General features: G+C 36.2%; 1 protein-coding gene across 1 annotated transcript in view; it reads left to right on the top strand.

The window, feature by feature from the left end:
* The first annotated feature begins 1816 nt into the window (after positions 1–1816).
* The window catches only part of Dop2R (dopamine D2-like receptor), a 105676-nt gene continuing 84404 nt past the window's right edge, over positions 1817–23088 (top strand). The window contains exons 1-2 of the mRNA XM_017611285.1: positions 1817–3638; positions 12466–12656. Coding sequence (XP_017466774.1) covers positions 2591–3638; positions 12466–12656 — 1239 coding nt within the window. The 5' untranslated portion in view covers positions 1817–2590. The remainder of the gene's footprint in view (positions 3639–12465; positions 12657–23088) is intronic.

Below are 23088 nucleotides of genomic sequence, written 5' to 3'. Positions count from 1 at the left end.
ATGGCTGTCGATCAAATACGGCTGGTTTCGTGCACGATCATTCGGAGTACAGATTTGCCGAAGTCAATATCAGTATGAGCTGTTATAAGCATCGTTCACTTGTGGTGGCTGTATTTGCAAGACAGCACGCTTTGCGGTGGTGTTCGTTCATCCTCCGTTTTTAACGTGAGTAGGCTTAAAGTCACAAAAACAGCACCCTTTGCCAATGTCTGATACATACATGATGTGAAGCAAAACTCTCTGGGAAGACAATACCTGTAATTATTGTACCACGAGTAGAAGCCACGGCAATACCGCTAATCGGCTCTCAGTGAATTTGACAGAATCAGCTGTTTTGCTGACGTCACAGTCAAGATGACAGCAGTAGTGATGTGCTGAGTCAATACTTTTTTGTATCCAATACTCTCTATTCTCGGTTCCGAAACATTTAGGTCTCAAATAAAAGCGCACATAGGCCAAAAATATGGAAAAAACGGTTCAGGGGAGACTCGCCTATCAAAACTCGAATGTAGGACGCAATAATGCTTTTAATACTGATTCAAATGAAAGATTTATATATGTAGGTTCGAGGCCATAATACAGATAAACTCTTACTTGTTTGAAGCATTTTTGCTCCAGCTGAATCGGTCGATATCATTTTTGTAGGCCTGCGGGCAGATTCTGTAACCAGTTAGCGACAATTTTCAAATCGGTATCGGTTTTGTTGACGTATGATATGAAATATTTTGACGTCAACAAGTGTGATATCGATCCGAAACTTGGCGCTGCAATCGGCGCAATCTTTTATTCTATCATTCTTGGGTAGAAGCCATTTTGACGTTGCCCTCATGAGAAACAAACCTTTAAACTTCAACTTGTTTTCCTTTTAATTCCTATATTTCGTTACGCTTTGAATGTCATGTCGTTTTTTTTTTTTGAATGGTCGTTAATAACAAATTTTAATTAACAAATGAATTTGTGTAGTGTTGTGCGGTTCATATTTAGTGTATGTGTTAAAAATGCAATCCCTGAACGTTGTTTTTTATGTGGTGTTAAATATAATGCAGGTACCACTTATTTTTTTAACGTTCCTCAATGTCCGCGTAAGGAGCGTTGCGAAAGCAGAGCTGCAGCGAAATTCCTTGCTGTGTGCTAAACATTTTAAATCAGTAGATTTCATAAATGTACCGGGAGCTCCTGGAAAAGCACGGTTGATGCCAAGTGCTGTTCCTATGACACTTATGCCGGAATGTCCCTCCAACAACACAATATTTCATGATTCAATGATCGGATCTAAACCAAATTAGTATGAGACACTACCTTTCCGTTGCAAAAAGAATTGTCGAAATCGGTTGACGCGGTCCAAAGTTATGCGGTAACATTCATAAAAAAAAATAATAATAATAAAATAAAATAAAAAAAAATATTCCGACGAACTGAGGTTATCAGGTTATCCTTTTTTGGAAGTCGGTTAAAAATAAACTTAAAATTTACTTAAAAACGTCAACCAGTGCAATGTAATTTTTTATTTTTCCTTACACACGCTCGTTTTTCTTTTTACTCTCCCGAAAACTTTGACATTTGTAGGTTTGGCGTCAAATTGGCTTCTACCTGTTTTTATTGTACCATGCTCTAAAATATTTGTATCATGGTTTTTGTTTTCGATATTCTTTAGTTCTGGGGTGGCAGCGGAAAAATTCGAAAAGTTAATTTTTCTGTATATTTTTGGACCCCCGTTATATATAAAGGGCAAATTTAATACAACATGTACAGACAATGTAACTTGTCTCCTATTCTGTTCTAATTTGATTTTGTTTTAATTTTCCACTTTCAGCTTACGAAGCCAACAAAAAGGAGCGGCGCAGGCGAAGTGTCGAATGTATTAAACTCATTACCGGAGATGCAATGACCAGGCCCAATCATGCATACCGGACTACGAAATGCAATTAGACTGTCGGTACGTCGAGCAGCCATCAATACAAGCAACAAGAACTACGCAGTGCGAGTAACGGCAGAGCGATGAGTTTGCTGTAATAACGATTTCCTAGTATTTCACAGCGCGCGGGGCTGTTAGAATACATACTTACATATGTATGTATGTAGTACGTATATCGTGTATTGTAGCCTAGGGTACTTCTTACCTAAATGTCAAACTTTGATCTGGCAAGGATGAAATCGATGCTGCTATGGTGATTCTGTGGAAACTTTCAGGGCATTTCAAAGTATTTTGGGATATGGACAACAATATAGCGTATGGGATTACATTGAAAAGCTACACTCTTTAGTTCGATTAAAATTCTGGTGGAGTAACAAACCTACGTTTTCGGTTATGCAATCGGGGGCGTAAGTGAAATACTGCACTGCTCTTAAGTATTCTTGCCATGAGTTTTGCAATCAGAAGTCCATTAAATTTATTAGTTGCTATTGTGTCATTTAGCAGAATTTCATCTTATGCGCGTATCTACAGGCGGTGGCGTAATTTATTTCTTTAACTGACTTTACCCTCTAGCAACAGTCAGTTTTCCGTTATGATGATTAAACCGGCTAACCGAGCGCACAAATAAATAACAACAAAAATAAATAAAGTACAACGTACAATAATTTAGGTAAAATGGCATCGTTGTCGGAAATTAACACCACAGCAGCAACGACACCCAACGACGCCATTGACCCAGCGCCGGAAGACAACTTCCGACCATACGATGCCGGCATTGGCGTCGCGTTAAATGGCAGTGAGGACAGTGAAGACAGCGACTGGTTGAACAACCTCATGGTGCGCATTTGGAGTCCACTTGAAAGTTCGAACACAAATGGGACCCAAACGACGAATGTGTCCTCAATGAATTCTTCTCCTACTGATAATCAAACCGTCGCATTAGCCGACAACGTCAGCAATACGTTTTATACATGGACATCCGCATCTAGTGGGTCGGACTCCTATTTGGATTCCAATGCATCCACAGTATTCGTTATCACTTGTAGCTCACCGCTGGCAACAGATACAAAGCCAACAAACGGAAATAAAATAGGAAATGAAGGGGGTTGCTTCTATGACGACAACGAAGCAAACACTGGTGTAATGCCTAATACTTACACCACGTCACCAAAAGTGCTGTCCGATGTTGACCTTCGAGCAACGGAAGCTACTGGTTTCGCGGCTGGTGAAGCAGAAGACGATATAAATTTTGCTTTGATCGATAGTGCGGAAACGGCGCTAGGCGGCGACACCGATTATGAGACTATAGAAGGCTTTAATGGTGGCATTGTAGGCGATGGAGTCGGGAGCAAGATTGAGGTGAAAGTGAATGGAGTTGATGAGGACACAGCCATGGTTCGGCATTCAATACCGTACGAAAGTTACGGCTCAACCAGAAACGATTCGTATTTTCCTAGTTTTGATGGCGGTGGAACGGGCGCGTCGCCGATCGAAAATGGAATAAATGCAGTAGCAGGGGATAAGAGTGGAAGTACATTTATGCTGCTGCTCGAAGACTTCGGAGATTATTTTTATAATTTTAACGGAACCGGTAGTGGTGTCGGTGACGGTGTCGGGATTTCGGATACACAAGCCACATTAAGTACTTTGAATGTCACTGATTTAATTATTCGAACTAATTGCTCAAACATAACTGATTTATGTGTCGTATCAAGTGAAGAAGGTAAGCTAAGTATGTACATATATGCATGAGAACTTAGTTTTAGGCCGATTTCGTTTCTACCCTCTTTGCCCTCTACGCACAAACATTAAGAGAAGCGCGATGAGAGGGCAACATTTTTTATAGAAACGAAAATGTCATATTATATATATAAGGTATATTTAAGGGCACTACTTCATAAATATTTACAGGACAGATTCGTAATTACCCAGTGGGAAAATGTAATGTATAGTAATTGAAAAAATAATCAGTAATAATTTTCACATTCGAAAATGCATTTTTGCCCCAAGGCGACGTCCTAAGAAAAGTATTTTGTATTATCTAGTATCGAGAAATGAATGTGTTTTAATTTGAAATTTTTGGAACTGTTTGAATACATTAGAATGCTTATTACATAGTTAGCAGTAATATAATCGAGAACTCATAAGAAATACATTATATTATTTATCACGCATGTAATGTATTACTACTTTTCCGACTGGGTAAGTTTGGAAGTTTATCGTTTGCTTTTGATTTTACCTTCAATTACTCTTCTAATTTGTTTCGCTTTGGCAGCTGAATTCGATATCATTCGGATGAAAATTAGGGAAGACAACGATGTGTTGGTAATTGACATGGTGATTGAATCTGAATTACCTAAAAATTAAGTATATAATTCTCCAGGATTTTTTGTGGGAAATTGACTAATGCAGAGCATAATTTCTGGGCGAGAGCGTGAATAACGAAGGAATTACTAATGTCCCTTACGTGGAAAATCTTAATTTAATTTTTATNCCTAAAAATTAAGTATATAATTCTCCAGGATTTTTTGTGGGAAATTGACTAATGCAGAGCACAATTTCTGGGCGAGAGCGTGAATAACGAAGGAATTACTAATGTCCCTTACGTGGAAAATCTTAATTTAATTTTTAATTTATTTTTTAAGTTAATTTTTCAAATATATTTGAAGCTAAAAGTCCTTCCCCAACCGCGGTTTCCATCGTACAAGAGGCGAAGTCGCTGGATTTCGTTGCAAAGCTCATACAGCTCATCGTTAGGTATTCGCCATCGCCAACGCACAAAGGCATGCAAATCTTCCGCAGAAACTTTCTATCGAAAACTCTAAGAACCCTCTAATTAGATGTTTTCATTGTCAGTGCTTCTCGCCGTACACCAGCGTTGGTATGATGAGTGACTTATAGAGTGTGATTTTTGTTCAGACCAAAGCAGCACTTGTTCGCAAGAGTGATCCTCCGTTAGATTTCAAGGCTGAGAATATTTTTGGCAATAATTCTGGTTTCTAAATAAACGAAGTCGTCTACGTTTTCGAAGTTATAACTGTCAATAGTGACGTAGGAGCCGAGGCGCGAATTCGAAGAAAGTTTGCTTAGTGAATCTACTTCATTTTATAGTTGCTCGCCTTCAAACCCAATCGGTTAACGGTTGATAAGACTGATGATATTGATATCACGGTGATTCCTGATTACTTTCATACCAAAAGTTCTCTTACCCCCTATTTTGTTCTGAGTGTGTTTATGGTAAGCGTAAGAAACTGTTTCTAGTTATGTACCTTGTTTAAACCAACACATAAAGCGCTTTGACCCAGTTCGCTGTGATTCAAAACGGAAGCATAAACCAACTTTCAATACGCTCAGAAATTCGAAAGTGTGTTGACTCGAATTTTTTTTCAAATCGCTTTTTTATTTCTCACATCGGTTAGAAAACAGGTATAAACACATCACTCATTTGACGCGAAGTGAAAAAAGGCTGGTTTTCTTTATACATCCCGTTGTGAATTTGAATTATTATTATAACAAATTTGAATTGTTGTTCGCTTCCATTTCGGTACACCGCGCAAAGTAATTATTTAAGAAATAACAATAACAAATTTTGGTTACTTTTGAATACGGTTCCAGCGAGTGCTCTATAACGACACAGGTATAAATAGGGATGCAAACGCCGCATGGATATTTTTGAAACATCGATAATATCGGTTCAAAATTCGATGTTTGCCATCGATGTTAACAATTTCCTAAAATCGCTAAATTGACGATATATCGATGCGAGTTACAGCGATGTTTTAACATCGACTTTAGTGTGACTCAGACTTGAATTCAACTTACCCAATGCTCCTAAAATTTTTTGATCGGCAATGAATTTTTTAACTTATTCTTTTGGGGAAAATTCAGAAATTGCGAGTGTACTCTTATCTTTCGATATTAAAAATGCTTACTTACGACGGCATGCATTTTTATTACATTTATAGGAAGGGTAAAGGAATGATAAATAAATACAGGGAAATATGTACATCCATATGTAAGTACTTTTTTAATTGAATTACAGACAGTTGTGTAATGTGACTAAAACCTAACAAATTTTGTAACATCAGAAACCATCGATATATCGATGTTTTTCTGGCGATGTATTTTAGAATTTATGTTCATTTTTCCGATGCATCGAAACATTGATGTATCGATGTTACTCCTCAAAATTTGCTCCCTAGGTATAAATGCTTGAAAGAAATATGTGTTGAGGCAAATCAGCTTTTTGTTAATGCGGTTCTTGCGTAGGTATAAACAAGGTAATATTTAAAATCCCTCACTGGGCAGGTTTTGAAAAAAAAATAAAATAAACGTTTGGTGGTCATTTGCGCTTAAAATAACCTAACGAAAGTGTTATGTCCGTGAAGAAGTTCTCCAATTGTACAGCATCTCATAGCACGGTTAATCGCAAAACGGAGGCAGATGCAGGATTCCCATACAAAACAGGGCTAAATTACTTTACCATATCAATTCTAATTTGAACATACTTATGTAAATTTGTATGTATGCTTCAGGGATGTTGCGAATATTTGCATTCGCATTCGTTATGCGAATGATTCGCATAATTTTACACATTCGCATTCGACATTCGCATTCGTATCAAATGATACGAACGTTTTGCGAATGCGAATGTCTACATGGGCAGAGAGTCCACTCTAATATTGTTGAACTGGCTCTAAGTCTGTCTAGCCTGGGTGCGGACAATAACCGGCTTTTAGCTTCAGGCGCTAAACGGTTAAGTAGTATATCAAGCAACATTGACGGGGCTTAAACAAGAACTATTAAATGTCTTATAAGCAACCTAGAAATAATTTTAGATTCCTCCAGCGAAAGCGAAGGCTCGGATGTAGAATCTGGAAACATTAAAAAATGTGAAATTTAAACTCAATTGAAGGCCTATCTTAAAGAAAAACATGCTCATCTCGGTGAAAATCCTCTCGATTGGTGGAAAACCAAACCAAAATACGACAAATTGACAGATCTGGCCCGCAAATACTTGAGCGGTCCACCCGCCAGCGTTCCAAGTGAGCAATTGTTCAGTGCAGCCAGCTTCTAAGAAATCACCTCATGGGAGAAAAAATTACTTTTTTTGAAATATAATATGCCCCTTTTGAACTTTGACTACTAGATTAAAGCACTGTATAGGTTAAGCACTCGTTCAATGTTCTAATAATTTACAAAATTATTGACTTAAGTTGATTATAGCTTTTTTAATGATATTCCTAACATTCGCATTCGCATTCGCATTCCGAAAATTCGCATTCGTATTCGCGAATGTATTCAAATCTAATTCGATTGATTGAATGTTGATCTGTTGAACTAATGTAGTTGAGTTTTGTTCTGAAGCATGAAGGGGAACAGACATTTCTTTTTGTTATTTGTTCTGCATGCTACTACAGCAGTGATGGGCAGCGTTGGCAGAGCTCCATAAACATGTGCAAAACTATTGTACTACAGCGATGTCAAATTAGGTTTCTGCTGCGCAGCGGCATCTTCTTTTTTCACGAACTTCATCTTTCGGGTTGTTCCACACGCTTTTCGGGCTGTTTCGGTAATTAGAGCGTTAAAATAAGTTAATCTCTCCCAAGTGTCAAGATCGTGTCGACCCGTGCCAGAAGTGACCAGAGCGTGAGGAACGCAAAAAACCACTTTTCGTGACCGTAATCAACAAATTAGTTCTAAACAATGATTTTATGTGTATTTATCTTATATAGCTAATGATATTTGCAAATACCTACATTTCTGAAGCTTTAGTGCTGTCCATTTTTGTATTTTTCAAAATTTGCTATCGGATGTAAACAAACAACAGCGGTTGTTTCAAATTGACTTCTTGCACATTTCTGGCCGGCAAAAAAGTCCGGGCACGAACAAGAAGACATATACGATCCAAAAGTGGAAGGTATTCGCTCTCTATCACCCATTTTTCTAGCGTGAGGAATGCTTTCTGGGCTGATTTGGGCACCCGCGGGCTCGTGTGGAACAAACCTATTATGAAATAAGGAACATCTGAAGTTCAATGTATGCCACGCCAAGAAGCTTACAGGGCATGATACAAAAAAGAAGGTAGTTTCAATAAATAACTTTTTGACGGATACTGAGATTTTTGAAGCTTCATAATTTGTTAATGTTGCTAGCAGCGTTACCATATTGTTAACATTTAAAAATGAATTACGGAATATCGAGATGGGAATTTCTTTCACAGAAAAGGGGTGTAAATATTTTAGTCTTCTAGATGAAACGAAACATATGTATTGAAAATATGTACATACAAAGAATGCAATTTTACCTCGAAATGCAACGGATAAAGGCATACATATGTGCTTACGTTTTTATTTAATAAATTCAACAAACCATGAAGGCGTTATTTTTCTCATCTTTCTATTTTTTTATTTAGTTTTATTCTCTTTTAACTTTAGATTTAAAGTCCTTTTATCGAGAGTTACATTTGAATTGTACAATAAATTAAAAAAAAAATCGGCTTTGTTAACTTTTCACCATCAATGTTGAGAACATATATACAGATATTTTAGAAGGCTTTCCTTGCTCACGCCGCAGGCGGCCATTTTTGTCTCACAAAAGGAAGCCGTGGAAATTTTAAAAATTTTGTACCGTCTTCCATGCAGTGGTATTTTGTATTTTTGCAGCTTCCAAATGCGCAACTAATTTTTGTTATAATAATTTTATTTTTTGCTTTGCCGACCAAATTTTTTCCGACTAAAATTTTATTATAATTTTCAAACTGGTAGCTTGATTTTGNAGTTCTAAACAATGATTTTATGTGTATTTATCTTATATAGCTAATGATATTTGCAAATACCTACATTTCTGAAGCTTTAGTGCTGTCCATTTTTGTATTTTTCAAAATTTGCTATCGGATGTAAACAAACAACAGCGGTTGTTTCAAATTGACTTCTTGCACATTTCTGGCCGGCAAAAAAGTCCGGGCGGTTTCGGGCACGAACAAGAAGACATATACGATCCAAAAGTGGAAGGTATTCGCTCTCTATCACCCATTTTTCTAGCGGGAGGAATGCTTTCTGGGCTGATTTGGGCACCCGCGGGCTCGTGTGGAACAAACCTATTATGAAATAAGGAACATCTGAAGTTCAATGTATGCCACGTCAAGAAGCTTACAGGGCATGATACAAAAAAGAAGGTAGTTTCAATAAATAACTTTTTGACGGATACTGAGATTTTTGAAGCTTCATAATTTGTTAATGTTGCTAGCAGCGTTACCATATTGTTAACATTTAAAAATGAATTACGGAATATCGAGATGGGAATTTCTTTCACAGAAAAGGGGTGTAAATATTTTAGTCTTCTAGATGAAACGAAACATATGTATTGAAAATATGTACATACAAAGAATGCAATTTTACCTCGAAATGCAACGGATAAAGGCATACATATGTGCTTACGTTTTTATTTAATAAATTCAACAAACCATGAAGGCGTTATTTTTCTCATCTTTCTATTTTTTTATTTAGTTTTATTCTCTTTTAACTTTAGATTTAAAGTCCTTTTATCGAGAGTTACATTTGAATTGTACAATACATTAAATNCTTTAGATTTAAAGTCCTTTTATCGAGAGTTACATTTGAATTGTACAATAAATTTAANTTTAGTTTTATTCTCTTTTAACTTTAGATTTAAAGTCCTTTTATCGAGAGTTACATTTGAATTGTACAATACATTAAATAAAAAAATCGGCTTTGTTAACTTTTCACCATCAATGTTGAGAACATATATACAGATATTTTAGAAGGCTTTCCTTGCTCACGCCGCAGGCGGCCATTTTTGTCTCACAAAAGGAAGCCGTGGAAATTTTAAAAATTTTGTACCGTCTTCCATGCAGTGGTATTTTGTATTTTTGCAGCTTCCAAATGCGCAACTAATTTTTGTTATNAGTGGTATTTTGTATTTTTGCAGCTTCCAAATGCGCAACTAATTTTTGTTTTTGTTATTTTAACAAATAATTTTATTTTTTGCTTTGCCGACCAAATTTTTTCCGACTAAAATTTTATTATAATTTTCAAACTGGTAGCTTGATTTTGATGAAAATGTCAAAATCTCAGCAAAAGTCAAATGGATACCATGGCTGCTAATGTCATTAAGTGAAAGTACCTTCTTTTTCCTACCATGTTACAGGGAGCATGTGCCGATATCGAAGCAAGCAGCATTTTGAAGTAAAAAAAACAGTTGTTAAACGAAATACTTAACGTACAGTGTTTCCGTGGAAACACAATGCCAGCGAACGGCGAACTCACCACAGGGAAGTTCCCGCTGTCAAAATTAGAACACCCGCCAGCATATGAAATTGAACACAGCCAAAGCGAAATGCGAAGTTTGTTCGGCGGCGTTTCGTGGCGATAGATTTATTGCGGGGCACCGAAATAGCGCATATGGAAACTGTGCATTTAGACATTATTGCGGGGGCACCGAAATTGCGCATATGGAAACTTCGCCGTTCGCCGGGTATTGTGTTTCAAGCATTAGGAAAGCCTGCCTCAGCGAATACAGCTGATACTATTTTGTCGCCTTTATAATTTGGGTGACCATATTTAGAAAAAACCAAACCATATTTAGAAATGAGGAAATGATAACAAATATAAATGGAGAACAAAGAGAAATTATTATAAAATATTTTATTTCAAGCCAGATTTAACGAATCCACAACTTTCAAACAACAAAAATAATTCGTGTTTATGTTCTTTTCTTTCAAAACTTTGAAAAACAAAAATAAATACGGTAAGTTTTAATACGTACAGCTACTATCGCCCAGTAGAGCGAGCGAACTTCGCATTTCGCTTTGCCTGTGTTCAGTTCCATATGCTTGTGGGTGTTCTAATTTTGACAGCGCGAATTTCGCTATGCTGAGTTCGCCGTCATTGTATTTCAGCTATGAAGCTGGCAAATGTACTTTTTTTATTTTTGAGCCGTGATAGCTGAGTATAAATATAGAAGAGAATGGAGAGCAATATGGGGCTTGTTGATGCTCTTTAAACACCAACGTTTGAAAGGCAAACGGTCTAGCAATGCATGGTATTGTTGATCAACTTAATACTTTAATTAAACATACTTATTATTAAAATTTCATTTGAAAACATTATGGTACAAATATGTCACTTTAAAACTTGAATCATAGAAATGTTTGGTTGACATTCATAAAAAGGAAGAAATTATCAATTCGTCGAGTTCTATATGTTCGGGAATAATGCTTTAAACACAATACCCGGCGCACGGCGAAGTTCCCGAATTGGGCGAAGCCGTCGTTCACCGTTCGCCCTGCTTTTTCGCCTACTTTAATTAACTTAGGTGACCATATTTGAAAAATTAATCCATATTTAATATATATATATTTAAATATAAAAACATATAAGGCAAGGGGGAGTTATTATAATTATTTTATTTTAAGCCAGATTTAACGAATCGATCACTGTATTTTTCAACCAACACAAATAATTCGTGTTATATGTTGTTTTCTTCTAAATCCGCCGAACAAACTTCGCAATTCGCTTCGGCTGTGTTAAATTTCATATGCCGGCGGGTGTGCTAATTTTGACATTTGCATTGTGTTTCCTCGGTAACTTATTGGTTTGTGATTCTCATACAAACGGTCGTGGTGTGATTATAATTACCACGTTAGCTTAACTACAGAATTTTCTGTTGTACAAAGATTGAAACTTGGTTTTATGTGGTTTTTGTTAAAGAATAAGGCAAATAAATTGTCAAATATTGTCAGTATGTAAGTGTTGTATAGTTATGATAAGCACTATACTACTTTGTTAAGAGACAGTCGAAGTCGATCAGTTTCAATCGGATGCTCCAATGGACAAATTTTCCGACGATGTTGCCAAAAATCTATTGTTTTCACTGTGGCACTGAAATCAGTCTCCCTTTTGCTCCTTTACATGGCAGCTGTGTTAGACGTCGCAAGGCGTCACTTTTTTCTTTACTAACCCAGTCCACTCCATAATTGGGATGACGGTGAGGTCGGCTTTATTTCTTTTATAGGCATCAACCAACCGCTCAAAAGCAACTTCCCCACTAAGGATTGGGACATATCCAAAAAACATAGTCCATCGAGATGCATCGGAGGTTGGAGGCCGTACCTCCGAGTGAAAAAGCCGAATATGTTCGAGTGGCCTCACTAAAGCTCCCTCTTTTCCGGCCGTGACTCAAAGACTCTTCGCAGATTGGTTACCACACTCGTGCATAGGCTGTTCTCTTGTCTATAGTGCGGTAACGTGGACTGAAGAGTAGGAATTGAATGATGTCGAGCAATCGTAGCTGCATACCCAGAGGCCCCATTTTCTATATTTAATTTGTTTTTTTATTTTTATTTGTATCGAAAGTTACCATTATTAATATTTGTTTTTTATGTAACACTAAATACAAATGAGACACATTTGTAGAGAAATGCTCTGTCCATTTTAAAACAACAGTATTCCTAAAAGTTATATAAATAAATATGTATCTCGAACGATTTCTCATGTTTTGTACTCTTTGTTTTTTTGTTTTCATTTCAGTTCTTCCAAATTATTGGGCGCTTTTGTTAATGGTGTTTCCTTTGGTGACATTGTTTGGCAATATTTTAGTTATTCTATCAGTGTGCCGCGAACGATCTCTACAAACGGTTACAAATTATTTTATTGTGTCATTAGCGATAGCCGATCTATTAGTTGCTGTAGTGGTGATGCCGTTTGCGGTTTATGTTCTGGTAAGTCGTGAACACTGCTTTTATTTAAATACATACAATGTACATACATACGTACGTTAAATGTTCATTAGGCCGTGTCACAAAACCGGGATTTAATATATGACTCTGCCAGTTAAAAATATAACAGAAACTAAAAACTCTTCAGTGTGTAGTTTTTAGTCAATTTTAAAGGTAGTTCAAACTAAAACACCAAATCTGGCTGGGTTATACCGAGGTTCAACTAACAGCTGCTGTGTTGTTTATTTACTAGGGTTAATAGGGACCTTCACCCATCAGTTTAATGGATGAAATCTACTTTGTATGAAATTTAGCGTGCTAGAAATTATTTTGCGAGGGGATTGGCTGGAAGAGTCCTGGCCAGGATTAAATATACAAACATTTTTATATTTTTTTTTTTTTAATTTTGTACTCATTTTTAATGAAGAAATTATATACCAATCGGAAGCATAAAGCCAATAAAATGTGTTAAATAGATGCGTGAAAATTACTAGTATTACCTACCAGTTTATACCTGCCAATCCGATAGGTATGCCAGGAAAAAAATAGACAACCCAACGTTTTCACATTCTATAGGCTTCATACTTTCGATTGGTATATAATTTGTTCATTAAACAAATGAGTACAAAATTAAAAAAATTATAAAAATGTTGGAATATTTAATTAAAAATATCCTGGCCAGGATTTTTTCGGCCAACCCACTCGCGAATATTTATTTATTCACTCGTTATATTTCACACAAAATAGATTTAATCCATTAAACGGATGGATGAAGGTCCTGCCCTTTTCGGATCTTAGACTAATATACTATGTGTGAACATATTTTGAAATACTGTTGGCATTAATGGATCGATTTTTTATTAAATTATTTAATTTTATTAAATTTATTCAGATTAGAGTTAATCACGAATAAATTATTTTTAATTAAACAAGTCATCGTAATCGTGATTAAGGAACAAATTTTTACTCAATAACTATTAATTTGATTAAGCAGAATCGGTGACGAATTAGTTTATACTGGAATTGTCTTGTGCAATCAAGGTGGGTTGATCAGGTTTGATTAAATCGATTTCCCTCGTCATTGTAAGGTATTTGGTATGAATTTTTATTGTGATCTGTTATAAACAAACGTCGTGAGAACTTGGTTTTAATATATCATCGCCTCTCATAAAAAATTTTCACTTTCGAGTTGCATCCCTTAATAGGGATAAAACGATACCATGGTAGTATCGATACCTGTACTTGGAAGTAGTATCGAAAGAAAGTATCGATACCTAGTAAGTATCGGGCTAAAAGTATCGATACCTACTTATATCGATATTTTTACCTATATAAGAATTACAGCCGTATTCTAACAAAGTCACAAACTTGAGCTCATCACTGCTGTGATTTCTACTGCGCCTCAAAGCTTGCCGCTGCAAAAAATATGCCGCTACAATACAAATTTTTAAATTTTTGTGTATTTTTCAGCACTCAAAATCGAATTTTTTGTGACACATTTCTCGGCGCACTAGAAATCACAACAGTGATGAGCTAAGTTTTGTGACTCTGTTAGAATAGAGGGGTTAGTTGCGTTCCCTAACTCCTAAGAAGAAATTGCGAGAATTTACAGGAATTTACCAGAAAGCGTTCCCGTACTCGGTTCTCTGGCAAAGTAGAGGAAAAGTGGGAGAGTAAAATCGGTCGTCTCTTTGTCAGAAGTTGCAAGGTTTTACCCAAACAATTTTTGCTGGTAAAATCTTGTAAGTGTCAAACCACCAGCCATTCAAACGATTGAAAATTGAATAAGCAAAAACAAAAGTACATACATCTGTATTAAATATATCGTAGTGAAGAAATATAAAGGTCTGTAAGTATTTTTGTAATTTTCTAGTATATTTGCGTATAATTTAGCAGATCGCCAAATGATAAAAAAAAACGTCATGTAAACAAAAAATGGCGTGAATTTTGGCAAAATAACTTATGTGACTATAATTTTTGATTTTAGACGAATTGCAGATACTTAAACTTTTTAATCAAAACTTTAAGGTTTAAAACATGATTTACTTTTAGGATGGCCTCCAAAAAACCAGAAAAAAGTGCAAAGTCCAACAAGTTGTTTTTTAAAAAGTCCCCAAAATATTGTTAACAGAATTCGTTTCTTTTGCATGTACGTATTTTATTTGTAATACTTAATATTTATTTTGTACAAAGAGAAAGCGATTGAGATAAAAAACAATTATTTAATAATTTATTTCATACAAATGAATTAATTAATAAAAGTCTTCCTGTATTATAACACTGTTCTACAGCAGTTTTGCAAAGTAACAGTGGTATATTTCTAAAAGAAATAATTATGTTGATAATAGAGTGAAAAGTTGCTAAGTCCATTTGTAGAAAATTTAAAGGGGAGGAAAAAACTTTTGAAATCANATTATTTAATAATTTATTTCATACAAATGAATTAATTAATAAAAGTCTTCTGTATTATAACACTGTTCTACAGCAGTTTTGCAAAGTAAAAGTATTTCTAAAAGAAATAATTATGTTGATAATAGAGTGAAAAGTTGCTAAGTTTTTTCCTTCAAGATTTTTGCAGAAGGTTCCATTGCAAATTAAAAGATTTAGCATTCTTTGTGAGCTAATTGATTTTTCTATGCCTCTTTTGGACTTAGTAAATTTGCCTCTAATCTATATATATAAAAATTAAATGTTTTTCGTATGACCGCGATGCCTGACCAAACGGCTGAACCAATTACAATCCTGTGAAAAGCACATTTTTGGACCTTCTGTGTGGAAGGTTTTTTGATTTTNGTTTTTCGTATGACCGCGATGCCTGACCAAACGGCTGAACCAATTTCAATCCTGTGAAAAGCACATTTTTGGACCTTCTGTGTGGAAGGTTTTTTGATTTAAAAAAATTTTAAATTTTTTGTTGTTGCTGCCGAAAAATGAAGAAAGCTGAGACGTCACGATTTCACAATTTCATACAGTTTTCTGTACATTGAATGTCACTAAACTACTTAACGGCTGGACCGATTTGGTTCATATTTGGAACATATATCAGTACCTTGAAAAGAAATATTTCTACAAAAAATTTGCTCGCTAGGTTGCGCTGGGGTCAGAATATTCCTAAAAATTACATTTACTTGCTGATTTGGCTCATATTTAGAAATCAATTTAGTCAATTGAAAATAAATATTTGGACTTGAAACTTACACGATAGGTGGCCCTGTGGCCGAGACATCCCCAAAAATTATTTTACGCTAAGAGAAGGATATCTACTATATATTTGTATGTATGTATGTGCCAGGTTGCAGTCTAAACGGACGGACAGAATCGAACAAAATTTTGACAGAGCATTGCCATGACACCTGGGCCTATAATAGGGTGAAAAAATTGGGATCCGACAAGGGGGCGTCGCACATCCCATAGGTGTGGAATTTTTTATCAGCCATAACTTCGGAACCATAAGTCCCACGAACTTAATTTTGGTATGCAGACATTTCAATGGTAGGTGCTTATAGGAGGGTATATAAAAACGAGTTTGTAAAAGGGGGCCTGGCAAATCCCAAAGGCGTGGAATTTTGTATCAGCTATAACTTCGGAACCACAAGTCACACAAACTTGGAATTTGGTATACAGACATATCAATGGTAGGTGATTATACGAGGGTATAAGGGGCGTGGCACATCCCATAGGTGTGGAACCTTTATCAGCTATAACTTCGGAACCACAGTTCACACGAACTTGAAATTTGGTATGCAGACATATCAATGGTAGGTGATTATACGAGGGTATATATAAACGAGTTTGTGAAAGGGAGCGTTGCACATCCCATAGGCGTGGAATTTTTTATCAGCCATAACTCCGGAACCATAAGTCCCACGAACTTTAAATTTGGTACGCAGAAATATCAATGGTAGGCGCTTATAGGAGGGTATATATAAATTAGGTTGAAAAGGGGGCGTGGCACATCCCATAGGTGTGGAATCTTTATCAGCTATAACTTCGGAACCACAAGTCACACGAACTTGAAATTTGGTATGCAGACATATCAATGGTAGGTGAATATACGTGGGTATATATAAACGAGTTTGTGAAAGGGGGCGTCGCACATCCCATAGGCGGGGAATTTTTTATCAGCCATAACTTCGGAACCATAAGTCCCACGAACTTAAAATTTGGTATGCAGACATTTCAATGGCAGGTGCTTATAGGAGGGTATATATAAACGAGTTTGTAAAAGGGGGCGTGGCATATCCCATAGGCGTGGAATTTTTTATCAGCTATAACTTCGGAACCGTAAGTCCCACGAACTTGAAATTTGGTATGCAGACATTTCAATGGTAGGTGCTAGGGCGTGGCACATCCCATAGGCGTGGAATATTTTATCAGCCATAAATTTGGTATGCAGACATATCAATGGCAGGTGCTTATGCGAGGATATATATAAACGAGTTTGTAAAAGGCGCGTCGCACATCCCATAGGTGTGGAATATTTTATCAGCTATAACTTCGGAACCACAAGTCACACGAACTTGAAATTTGGTATGCAGACATATCAATGGTAGGTGTTTGTACGAGGGTATATATAAACGAGTTTGTGAAAGAGGACGTGGCATATTCCATATTCGTTGAAATTTTTATCAGCTATAACTTCGGAACCATATGTCGCATCAACTTGAAATTTAGTATGCAGTCATATACATATTTGGTAGGTGCTTATAATAAGGTCTATATAAATGAGTTTATAAAAGGGGGCGTGGCGCATCCCATAGGCGTGGATTTTTTATCTATAACTTCGGAACCATAAGCCCCTCGAACTTGAAATTTAATATGCAGACATATCAATGGTAGGTACTTATAGGAGGGTATATATAAACGAGTTTGTAAAAGGGGGCGTGGGATATCCCATAGGCGTGGAATTTTTTATCAGGTGTAACTTCGGAACCATAAGTTGCACGAACTTGAAATTTGGTATGCGGGTATAGCTATGGTAGGTGATTTTATAAAGATAAATATAAATGAGTTTGTAAAATATGTCGTGGCAAATCCCATAGGCGTGGAAAATTGTTATCACCTTTAACTTCAAAACCATAAGTCACATGAAATTTAAATTTGGTATGCAGACATATCTATGGTAGGTGCTTATAGTAAGGTGTATATGATTGAGTTTATAAAAGGGGGCGTCGCACATCCCGTAGGCGTGGAAGTTTTAATCAGCCATAAATTGGGAACCATAAGTCACATGAACTTTAAATTTGGTATTCAGACATAGGTATCTATGGGAGGTATTCAGAGTAAAGTATATATAAATGAGTTTGTAAAAGGGGATATATATCTGTATTCATCTATTAGATATCTCGGATATTTAAACGTTTTTTTTTTGTAACCTTACCGTCTTTAGATTATTTTGAAATGGAAAGGTTAAATCGTTTTTTAATCCCGCGATGTTGTTAAACGAAAAAGTTTCATTCATAATACATAAAACTCCTTCCGAATTAAGCATTCTATCAAATTTTAATTTAGAAATTTGGTCGTTACCTTAATCCACTTAATATTAATAATGGAACAAGATTTGTAGTACAAGTGATGATCAATATATATTAGTTAAAGCACGATAAAGCTAAAAGTATGCTCATAAGGATGCCTTAATGTATACAAAGAAAATAGTTTGTCTCCTTTAAATTATGCTGAACTGAAAATTTTGTATTACTGTTTTATATTTCTAATAGCAAATGCCCGCTTGCTTCGTGGCGCCTAATAAGATCTTTGCGTTGGCCAATTCAAAAATAGCATTTAAAAGCAATAGCAGTCTGTAAAGTAAAGATTTTTAGTTTAAGTTGAAACGACTAAAAAACGGAATCCTCCTCACACATATGCCAAGAAATAGTAGCGCTGTGATTCCATATGGAATACTAATCCCTTTCGATTTAATGCGTTTTACCTATGGTCTTATTTCCACCTGTGAGATCTCTGCCAAGCGTGTGTAATATTCTTCTATGATCCTGCAACTTCAGCATTGGTCTGGTGTATCATGTAAGCCAATAAAAGTCCTTATACGGAACCTCAAGAGCGCAGATGAGCGTTTTCAATTATAGGAGGGCCAAGAATCCTTGCTGCCCCACATGATGAAAAGTTTTCGCGTACATTGGTTAAATGAGTCTTGTGATCTCATGAATCTCGTTCAAATGAAGCCATTGATATACCTATCGTGTTCCTTCTTGGTCAGATGTGGTCGAATCTTTCCTTGTTAATTCGTCACTTTTACAATTCGTCTTAATATTTATGATGTGGTTTCTTTGAGTTTTACTGCTGTAATAACGGCCGCCTCGAGCAACTTCGTCAATCGGAGGTAGATGCAAGATCACGCTTACATAGTGTTACGGTCTTTATATGCATACTTAAACGCATCCTTGATTTAGACATCTGAAAAAAATTCGTCTAAGATAAACAAACCCCGTGGGGGTTTCTATATATTTCGGGTGCAGCGTCATCCGTTGGGTCCCTTTTCTGCAAAACCTTTGCTTGTCAGGAAATGAATACGAATTATGAACTCCAATCAGATTTTATAAAAAATACGGATTTTCTAAATACCTAAACTCCAGGGGGCCATTTTTGGCAAAGGAATTTTTCATCATACAGGTAGTCACGCGGCGAATTTGAACGAAATCGGTTAATAAATACGACTTTTATAAATAACTCTACTCCAGCGCCACCAGCGTGCTTTCTAGTAGCCTATAATAGGACCTCCGACAATTTGACTGGGCTGAGTGGTTTTTGAGTTTAGTCCGCAAAACGGAAATGGCTATCATTTTATGTATGTAGTCTTCTTTATCCTGAGTTTCGCCCGAAAAAAAATTCCCGAGAAAATTTTGATTCCCCCCATAGTAAGTATATGGAAACCAAAAGCGAAAAGTGAACCGGTTCAGGGAAGATGAAACTCATGATAAGGCTGAATATGTTTCGAATGAAAAAAAAATCATCATGAAAGTAATAAACGTTTCGAATGTATATTAACAAAATGGGTTCATAAATACGGCTTTTATAAATAACTCGACTCCAGCACCACCTAGCGGGTCCGTTTTTCGCAAGTGCTTTTTTCATCATGCTTACGAAATCGGTTCATAAATACAGCTTTTATAAATAACTTGCCTCCCGCGCGACCTAGCGGCTACGTTTTTGGTAAACGTATTTTCCATTATGCTCAAACTATACCTTTTGAATTTGAAAGAAATCGGTTCATAAATACGACTTTTATAATTAACGCGACTCCCGCGCCACCTAGCGGGTCTATTTTTGGTAAACGTGTTTGCCATCATGCTGGTAGCTCACGTTTTGAATTTAAAAGAAATCGGTTCATAAATACGATTTTTATAAATAACTCGACCCCAGCGCCACCTATCGAGTTTTATGGTAGCCTATAATAGGACCATATATGCAAGGTATAACCTCTGAAAATTTGACCGAAATCTATGCAGTAGTTTGAGTTAACTCCGAACAACGAAAACGGCTATTATTTTATATATATAGATTTGTTTACCCCGAACGACGTCGGGTGCTCTGCTAGTCTATATATATAAAAATGAAATGTTTTCCGTATGACGGCGATACCTGACCAAACGGCTGAACCGATTTCAATTCTGTAAAAAGTACTGTTTTGCACCTTCCGTCTGGAAGGTTTTTCTATTTAAAAAAATTTTAAATTTTTTGTTGCTGTTGCCGAAAAATAAAGAATGCTGAGACGTCACGAATTCACAATTTCATAGAGTTTTCCGTATATTGTATTTCACTAAATTACCAAACCGCTGAACCGATTTCGTTTATATTTGGAGCATATACTAAAAATTTGATCGCTAGGTGGCGCTGGGGTCGGGATATTCATAAAAATTGCATTTACTTGCCGATTTGGCTCATANTCTATATATATAAAAATGAAATGTTTTCCGTATGACGGCGATACCTGACCAAACGGCTGAACCGATTTCAATTCTGTAAAAAGTACTGTTTTGCACCTTCCGTGTGGAAGGTTTTTCTATTTAAAAAAATTTTAAATTTTTTGTTGTTGTTGCCGAAAAATAAAGAATGCTGAGACGTCACGAATTCACAATTTCATAGAGTTTTCCGTATATTGTATTTCACTAAATTACCAAACCGCTGAACCGATTTCGTTTATATTTGGAGCATATACTAAAAATTTGATCGCTAGGTGGCGCTGGGGTCGGGATATTCATAAAAATTGCATTTACTTGCCGATTTGGCTCATATTTACAAAACAATTTAGCCAATTTAAAAGAAATATTTGGACTTGAAACTTACACGATAGGTGGCCCTGTGGCCGAGACATCCCCAAAAATTATTTTACGCAAAGAGAAGGATATATCTACTATATATTTGTGGAAGTATGTATGTATGCATGTATGTGCCAGGTTGCAGCCTAAACGGACGTACAGAATCGAACAAACTTTTGACAGATTATTGCCATGACACCTGGGCCTATAATAGGGTAAAAAAAATTGGGAATCGACAAGGGGGCGTGGCACCTCCCATAGGCGGGAAGTTTGCTATCAATCATAACTTCGGAACCATAAGTCACATGAACTTGAAATTTGCTATACAGTCATATATATGGTAGGTGCTTATAGTATAGTACAAATAAATGAGTTTGTAGAAGTGGGCGTGGCACATCCAATAGGCGTGGAATATTTTATCAGCTATAAATCCGAAACTATAAGTCATATGAACTTGAAATTTGTTATTCAGTCACACAGATGGTAGTTGCTTATATTAGGGTATATATAAATGAGTTTGTAAAAGTGGGCGTGGCACATCCCATAGGAATATTTTATCAGCTATAAATCCGGACTATAAGCCACATGAACTTTAAATTTGGTATACAGACATAACTATGGTAGGTGCGTACAGTAAGGTATATCCCAGTAGGGAAACCGCGGACTAGTGAATCAAATTTCTAGTTCCGTACTAGGTCTTTATCGCCAAAAAGGAACTAGGCCGATAGGAACTAGAGCCCTACCAGTCAAAAATCGGCGAAAAGTGGCACTTTTAAAAAACTAATTTTTTTCAGTTTTTTTCACTAGAAATCTATATCTAAAGTGACGAATTTAGAAATAGTTCGGAACTATAGAAAAAGGGATGCAGAACGAACTAGCTCGGAACTATCGAATAAGGGATGCAGCGGGGGGCTTGTTTACTTTACATAGATATGTATTCGGCGGCGTTTTCGCTCAAATGCGCTTCTATTCTGTGCTTCGCAGATGCTTTTTCATAGCTTGGTAATACAAAACTAAAATTTGTGTTAATATTTTAACATCTTGGGACCGTCTGGAATCTGAGAAATAACAGCGAGCACCTCTGCAAACTCAGCTACAGCTAAAGGTATGTAAACGTACATTTCTTGCAATCATTCAAACAAATTTAATTTCAAATTGAAAACACATTTCTTCCAAAATAACTTAAAATCCCACACACGGAAGAACCAAAAAGATTGAAAAATCATGATGCTTTTTTCTTTCGTCTGTCGATTTTTGAACTAGGCGTGGCTAGGGTGGCCAGATATTATAGTGACATAATCAGTACAGTTGGGATCAAAAATCAGTACAAAGTCATAAAAATCAGCTAATTTTTAAGCGTATTTTTTATTATTAACAATATAACAACCAAATAACAGCGCATTAATTTAACAAAAAGTAACTAATAGACTTTTAAATACATATAGTATAATCAATATAATAATTCATTACTTTAAAACAAAACAAAGGTATTACGTATGTATGTACAGCTGTGCTCAGGAAAATAGTAGTAAAATCTATTGACAGGTTTTGAAAATTTTTTCTTTCCTTGCTTGGTCCCGAACAAAACCACACAGGGCGCGAATAACTTACGGCGGCGAAACTAGCAAGGCAATGCCCGAAAGAAAATAAGTAATTACCACGTTACCGTGAATTCAAAGGCGGACGAACCTATCTCTTTATTTGCTTCAGGTGGACTGACAATGCATTAAACTTACTGCTAACTACAAAGCGTACCTTTTTATGCATTCAAATATGTACATACATAAAGTGGACTGTATAAAAGGAGTAACTGTTACTACATACCAATATGTTTGCTTATGTACATACGTACATACCTACCGACGCATAACAGAGAATTGAACTAACTTAGATAAAGAGTGTGTCGTTCCGCAACATACCGCCCCCGCTGAACCATTGGTTCAGGTAAGTGGTAAGACCGCAATTTTTGCAATTGGCCGAATATATTGACCACGAGACGTTTGTATGGTTGCCACTCGAACCAGACCATCGCTTCCTCGGTTTGCTGTCACTACCCCAGCAAAAAATCGGTAATCGCTTTTAGTGGTAACGTGTTCTAGAAGGCATAGCGTTATAATGCCTTCGAATTTTTCCGCTTCTTTTAGGCATTGCCGGTAATGCAA

The sequence above is a fragment of the Rhagoletis zephyria genome, unplaced genomic scaffold, assembly GCF_001687245.7.
Source record: "Rhagoletis zephyria isolate East Lansing unplaced genomic scaffold, Rhagoletis_zephyria_1.1 Rzeph_scaffold_00390, whole genome shotgun sequence".
In the NCBI taxonomy this organism is placed as follows: domain Eukaryota; kingdom Metazoa; phylum Arthropoda; class Insecta; order Diptera; family Tephritidae; genus Rhagoletis; species Rhagoletis zephyria.
The sequence above is the reverse complement of the archived record's forward strand: the minus strand, read 5'-3'. Positions and strand labels throughout refer to the sequence as shown.